Source organism: Berghia stephanieae, chromosome 4 (assembly GCF_034508935.2).
Source record: "Berghia stephanieae isolate SIO BIC M18660-M18661 chromosome 4, UCSD_Bste_1.3, whole genome shotgun sequence".
NCBI lineage: Eukaryota > Metazoa > Mollusca > Gastropoda > Nudibranchia > Aeolidiidae > Berghia > Berghia stephanieae.
The window spans coordinates 7661792-7669291 of NC_088363.1; the positions used below are offsets into that span (position 1 = coordinate 7661792).

Genomic DNA, 7500 nt, shown 5'->3' on the forward strand with positions numbered 1-7500 from the left:
ACACACAAATATATATTTAAATATATAGACACACCACACACACACACACACACACACACACACACAAAGGGACGGGATGGGGGAGGGAAGGAGGGAGAGATAAATTTGTAAAATAATTTTTGGAACCCCTTATACTGAATGGCCGAGTGGTTAAGGCATTGCACTGTGATCCGGATGACCCGGGTTCAAGCCCCGCTTCAGGCACTTTCATTATTTTCCTGGAGCAAGATTATTAACCCCCAAATTGCTCACTTGGACAACATGGGTGAGTCCTGTTGACATCAGACATCTTGTTTGATGAGTTATCTATATTCCTTCGTGGAATGCCTAGGCGACGATATCTTATGATATCGTGGCGCAAAAGGCATAATTTTTTATTTTTTTTTATACTGAATTCAATTGGCATCCTTCACATCTGTCTTGTTAGGAATGAGATAGAACACAACATAGTGGAGGGCCTGTCAATTCTGACCCACCTTTCCCATGACCCCAGCTGACCCAGCCAGCAATGGAGAGACTGCCAGGATGACCAGGGTCAGTTTCCAGCCATAGACAAATCCGATGATGAAACCAGCAAAAAAGCAAGCCACCCACTGGAACAGACTTCCAACTTTGTCACCGATGCCTTCCTGAATTTTGATGATGTCGCTGTGAATGAAATAGAATAATATAATGGATGTTCAAAAATGGCAAAACCAATGAGTCTGGGAATATATAAATAAATTTTTTTTAATGAAAATTTGAGCTTTAATATAACATACTATCCAATAAGCCAGCTCAAAGCATTTTAAAAGGAGTCTGTAGCCAACAACAATGTTTAAAATGTAGGGACGATACATGTTAGGCAATATTACAACTTTTTCGGACAGAGACAACATTGTTAACAACCAGGTTCTCATTTTACATTTGAGTATGGTGAGAGAATGTGAGTAAAGAGCCTTTTCCAAGACCTATATGCGGATATGTGGTCTTGTGGTATGACGTCCCTTTCAGATCAGAAGGTCCTGGGTTCTCGCCTCACTCGGCGCATAGTTGAGTCCTTGGAAAAGGCTTTTTATTCACATTCTCTCACCGTACTCACATCAGTCCTCACATCACACCCTACATGTTACATGTTGCTGTTAGCCAAGGACCCCTTGTAAAGCGGTTTAAGAACATTTAGTGAAAATTGCCCTAAATAAAGGATTTAAAAAAGGACTTAACTATGTACCACTCAAAGCGGAACTCAAGCCCTGAACTTCCGATCTGAAGCGAGTATCAAACCACTACACGACATAGCCCCAAAAATAAATTCCAATCGATATTTGAGGGACGAGTTTTCTGGTTAAACATTGTTAACTCCGTGTCTTTCCAGCTGGTTAATGAAGGAATTATTTTAAATTAAAATGTAACAGGTTTGGATTTAAGGTCAATTTTAGGCATTATATTCAACCCAACACTATAACTATTTTCAGGCAAGTGGCCACCATTTCTATTTGGGTTCCATCTCAAACCAAAATGCAGCTCGGTAAAACAAGCAATAGAGACTGAGTCTCTTACTCAGGGTAAAAACTAGATGTTAGCACCAGGGTTTGAACCAGGCCTTCCGGGGGTGGGGGTGGATCTCGCATTTAATAAGAATGTTACTTTCTTATTAAACATTCTTTCATCTAAATTGGACACACGATAATTGTTTTAAAATTTTATAATAACGACCTAAAACTCCATTATCCGTATTTGATTCAACCCAGCATAACACTAGAGTGACTCAGTCGGTCACATTTCACATATTTATCAGTCACATTTCACATATTTATCAGTCACATTTCACATATTTATCAGTCACATTTCACATATTTATCAGTCACATTTCACATATTTATCAGTCACATTTCACATATTTAATCTTTATTTTTATTGCTTTGATTTGCGTTCAAAATTTCTTACTCGGAGAGTCGGGTATTCAACTCGGCCACTTCGTGTGTGTCAAACCACCCAATGTCTTGGTACAGGATATTGTAGAGACAAGAGCAACGGATCCGATTGGCTTGTCTTTCCGCTGCCACCATCCAGCACATCATTTGTAGGTAGGCAACAAGCAGTAGACCAGTCGCAATGGCTGTCGATGACAAAAACAAAATGAGAAGGACACAGATATAGTAGATTAGATAAAACTTATACCAAACACTTTTCTATTCCGATCGAAGGAAAGACTTATCTAAATAACCTAAGAATGGTCAAATGTGACTTAAAAAGCAACACAGATTTCATGCGCACCGCAGAGGATCGTGATTCGTGGAGACAGCTGACCGGCAACGTGCTCAAGAGCACAAGCCACGATGGATGATGATGATACCAAACACACTTTACAAATTAATTGATGGCAATCATGGAGCACAACCTGCCAAAGAGTCGAGTGATGTTCATTTTGTTTTTAAGGGTTTTACGGCACTTGCGACACATTTGGGTCATTTCAGCACCAGTCAAAAGGAAGAAAATGGGACCATCAAATTTTGCAATTGAAAGAAACCTAGAAAAAGTAAGACACGGGGAATTGGTTCAAATAGGGAACAGATGTAGATTCCAAGACTACACTTTCTGTGCACTTAGTTTGAGATCACCTCAAAGTTTCATCCAGACACAAGCAGAGGATCCCACCAAGGGAAATAAACTCAAATAATTACAAACCACTATTTTTAAAAAAATAAAAATAATACATAACAGAGAGACGATTTACAAGGAAAAAATATACCACCTCCCACAACTAACACTATACATTTGACTGTTTCCCTCTCAGCCAAAGACTCCATAAAGGACCCGGACAAAACCAAGTAACCCCATTCCAAGACAAAGACAGAAAGTAACTCAGAAAACAGATATAGGGATAGAAGACACAACATGTGACCTCCTGCCCACAATATATTATGGTAATCACTCATTGACATTAGATAAAGATAATTGTAAGTGTAAGACTAATACATATGTCACACACATGAATTTTGGGACTCCTCCATGGCAGTTAGAGTCAGACGTATAAAAAATAAATCAAATTTATTAAAAATTAAAAATAAAATGAATATTGCTTTTTTATCGTCCTTTCATTCTTTCTCTGGGGTCCATCTGGAGTAAAGTACAATTCAGGCATCAGCTACAGTGCAGCACCCCAAAGTAAGCAATAGCAGCTAAGTTTCTTGATCAAGGAAGAAAATGAAAAGAAAAACAAACAAGCTTTTATATAGCGCAATATCCACTAAACATACTCAAAGCGCTTTACAAGGGGTCCCAAGCCTACAGCAACACAATGTGTAGAATGAGGCATGATGCCTGGAAGGCGATATTACAATTTTTTCAGACAGACACGACGCTGTTAACAGCCAGGTACTCATTTTACACCTGTGTACGGTGAGAGAATGTGAGTAAAGGGCCTTCTCCAAGGACTGAACTATGCGCCGCTCGGGACTCAAACCCAGGACTGCACAAATGCCAATAGCACAACTCAAAAACAGGTTTTCAGGGAGAGAGAGGGTGCTTATATATAAAATATAAAAAAGCTGTAACGACTACATTTGATTCATAAATGTAAAATAAAAAGTTAACGTTTTCAAAACAATACAAATTACACATCAACTCACCACAGAAATAAATAGCATATGTTGTCATTTCATGCAATATCCTTTCCTGTGGATCTATCTCAGAACACGAGACTGTACTGTTGTAAAACACTTCAATGCTGGGACACAGAGGTCTGAAACATCAATTGTGGCAAGACAAATTAAAATTAAAATAAATTAAATAAAATTCCCTTTATTCATCCCAAAGGGGAAATTTTTCTCTAGGGTATATCCAAGGGAAGACTGGAATAACCCAGGCATCAGCCGCAGTGCAGAGCTGCAAATTGAGCGAGGGCGAGGTGATTTGCTCAATGCCACACAGCAGCGGGTGATCGAACTTGGTACCTTTCGGGCACGAAGCAAAGACCTTACTGCTGAGCCACGCTGCCACTTCAAGGGGCTGATCAGCATCAAAATGCAATGTCTTATTTCTAGTAAAGATCTGATGAAATCACATTCTCATTTCAGGCTGCTCATTTAAACTTGAGCTTTTACATTGCGCCAAATCCACTAAACGTGCTCAAAGCACTTTACAAAGGGTCCCTGACCAACAGCAACAATATAACATGTAGAGCAAGACATGACACCTATTAGGCGATATTACAATTTTATTTTTCCAACAGAGACAATGCTGTTAACAGCCAAGTACTCATTTTACACCTGAATATGGTGAGAGAATGTAAGAAAAGAGCCTTGTCCAAGGACTCCAACTATGCGCAGAGTGAGGCTCAAACCCAGGACGCCCCGATCTGAAAGTGAGTGTCATACCACTAGACCACATAGCCGCACTGTATAGGATTGAGTGACAGCTCAACAGTAACATTAACAACAATTGAAGCCAACATACAGCAGTGCTGATGATGACAAAAAGTAAAAAAGGAGGAACATTTTGAACAATTGCCGATAAGCCCCATTGTTGTACAGCACTAAGCCCCATCTTTAGATCAAATGAGATGATAAACTATCATTGATACTCTAGCTAACTTCTGAAGAATGGGAAATTGCACTGTTTTGTTCTGCCACACATTAACTCCCTCTGAACAAGTGTGTATGAAAGGTGCCAGACAATGCAAGAAAGAAAAATAGAAGAAAAAAACCATCCCAAAAAAAATCAGTCGACCTCGGCTGGGAACCAAACCTAAGACCTTCTGATTACCGGTCACACGTGCTACCATTGAGAATGAATGAAAATTAAGTAGTCAGCTATTTACAACTATGCTTAAACTTTATATAACAACCACAAAAATTTAAAAATCGTAAAATTAATAAAATGGTGGAGTCCCAAAAAAACTTGTTTATTTTCCAAGATGGCCACCTTTTCCATGGCAACGAAGAGATTTTCAATAATTTTTATTATCAAAAACTTTTATTACAACATACCTGATGTATAAACTTCATTAGTTTGATCAAATTTTCTTAATTATAGACTTTTGTATTTTTAGTATCGAGCCCCTTAAGTTGATTCGTCACTTACCCTAGCCGTCTGATGTCTTCCAATATGTAACCCTCTGTAAGATTGACTGACGATAAAAAGCCTGGCAATTTGCTGATAAATTTTTCCACCTTTCCTGTATCCACAAAAAATTCAATCATTGCTCCAAAAACAATCATAAGACTTGGCAGAAGGGCTCCGTGAATTATGGCACAGAAGCCACCGACTACCATGAGGAACCTGTCCAGTCCATCGGAGAAACGGAACTGTGATGAAAGAGATCAATGAACATGAATTTGTCAATTCACAGTGCGATAAAACAAATTATATTGACATTGAAATAATAGTAGTTTTGTATGAGGTGAATATTAAACCACAAGAAGCTGTAGACTCTCAGTGTGATAAAACAAATTATATTGATATTAAAAAAATTTTTTTTTAAATATTGAGCTTTATATAGAGTAATATCCACTAATGTGCTCAAAGCGCTTTAAAAGGGGACCCTGGTCAACAGCAACATTTAACATGTAGGACGGAACATGTTAGGAGATATTACAATTTTTCGGACAAAGACAACACTGTTAACGGCCAGGTACTCATTTTACACCTGAGTACGATGAGAGAATGTGATTAAAGAGCCTTTCCAAGGACTCAACTATGCGCCGAGTGCGAGGCTCGAACCCAGGACCCTCCGATCCGAAAGCGAGTGTCATAACACTAGACCACATAGCCGCACATTAAAATAATAATAGTTTTGTACGAAGTGAATACTAAACCACTAGAAGCTGTGGACTGTCAAAAGTATGAACAAAAAGGAATATAACAGCTTCGAAATAGAACAAAATACCAAACACTGAATGTTTCGGGCTCAAAACCCTTCTTCAGCAATAACAAAAATAATAAAAACATCCATTCATCGCTTAAAATCCGCACAGACAGTAGAAAAACTCATTGGCACGTCTTGTCATCAAGTATGATCTTGAGAGGGGTTTTAAGCCCGAAACATTCAGTGTTTGGAATTTTGTTCCTTTTCAACACAATTACACATACAAAAAGTATTTTTTGAATAAGTGTGTCTTAAAAAGTTTTTTGAAACTTAGTGAAAAGCCTGTGACAAGTTATTTTCAGCAGGAAACGTACCACTTCCAGTAGGCCGACCTGTTTTGGTTTCTCTTTTTTCTCTTTTTTACTCTTGGCAGAGCTACTTTCATCAGCAGTTGCTGAGCCATTAGCTGGAGTTCCTCCATTCTTTGAAATGTTTTCCATTGTAACACTCTCAGCCACTGCTCCATTCTGTGATTCTAAAAATTTGAATTAAAATAGCTTTTTATGAAAAAAAAAAAAAAAATCATAATTTGAGCATTTATATGGTGCAATATTCACTAAATGTGCTCAAAGCACATTACAAGGGTTTTAAGCATACAACAACATTTAACATGAGAGACAAGACATGATAACTGATAGGTGCTTATCACAATATTTTTTTTTTTCAACAGAGACAACACTGCTACAGGCGAGGTACTCATTTTTTTACCCGAGTGCATTGAGAGAAAGTGAATAAATAGCTTTTCCCATCAATTTTGCACTGACTGGAGTGTATTCAATCCAAGGACCTACTAGTCTGAAAGCAAGACAAACGCGACCCAACTGAAGATTTTAAGTGATGTGAATTAAAAATTATATACATGCCGGGAGGAAGACGTAACACTTTTGTTTTGTTTGTTTTTGTTTGTTTGTTTGTTGCTTTAGGTCTCTTCCAACACAATTGAGGTTATATGAGAGACCGCTGAAACAAAAAAAACAAGCAATCTAACAAAAATAGTACAAATGTAAATCAAAATCATAACCTAAAGATATCATAAGCTAAATTATAAATAACCAAGAACAAACAGGCAGAGGATTTACAGGAAAAAAAATATCCCCTGTCAAAAATACAATCACAAACCAAAGAAGCAGGATAGGCAAGTAAAGAGAAGAAGAAACGACATCACTATCGGATGGTACACCCATGCGAACATCATAGGTATATGATTCAAGGGTGATGCTCCCATCCAACCACCCGCACGTAACACTTTAATTGAATTTCAACATGTTCTTTTTTCCTTTTCCCAAATGCTGACCTAACAATATGACCATTGCTATGTATTAGCATTAGACCATGAATCAGTCCATTTATTCTTACATCTCTTTACATCAAAAAATCTTACTTGTTGGTGAGATAGTGAAACACTTCACCTACCTACGATAATCACAACACAGTGAGAGATAAAAAATTGCCAAAAAAAAAAAAAAAAAAAAAGAAAAGAAAAGTTTTTGAAACTTAAGTGAAAAGCCTGTGACAAGTTATTTTCAGCATAACATAACATGTGGTATAGGGCAAAATAGGATAAGATCCTTTGAATGCCCTTAATATTATTTAGTAATGCCATAAATCTATTGATTAAATATTACAATAACGATACACGTGGTAAAGATAGT

General features: G+C 37.6%; 1 protein-coding gene across 1 annotated transcript in view; it reads right to left on the reverse strand.

Moving 5' to 3' along the window:
• The window catches only part of LOC144969978 (ATP-dependent translocase ABCB1-like), a 74500-nt gene that overhangs the window by 42203 nt on the left and 24797 nt on the right, over window positions 1–7500 (reverse strand). Inside the window, exons 2-6 of the mRNA XM_078909097.1 lie at window positions 6163–6323; window positions 5065–5288; window positions 3612–3724; window positions 1927–2098; window positions 477–648 (exon numbers count right to left, since the gene is read on the reverse strand). Coding sequence (XP_078765223.1) covers window positions 477–648; window positions 1927–2098; window positions 3612–3724; window positions 5065–5288; window positions 6163–6323 — 842 coding nt within the window. The remainder of the gene's footprint in view (window positions 1–476; window positions 649–1926; window positions 2099–3611; window positions 3725–5064; window positions 5289–6162; window positions 6324–7500) is intronic.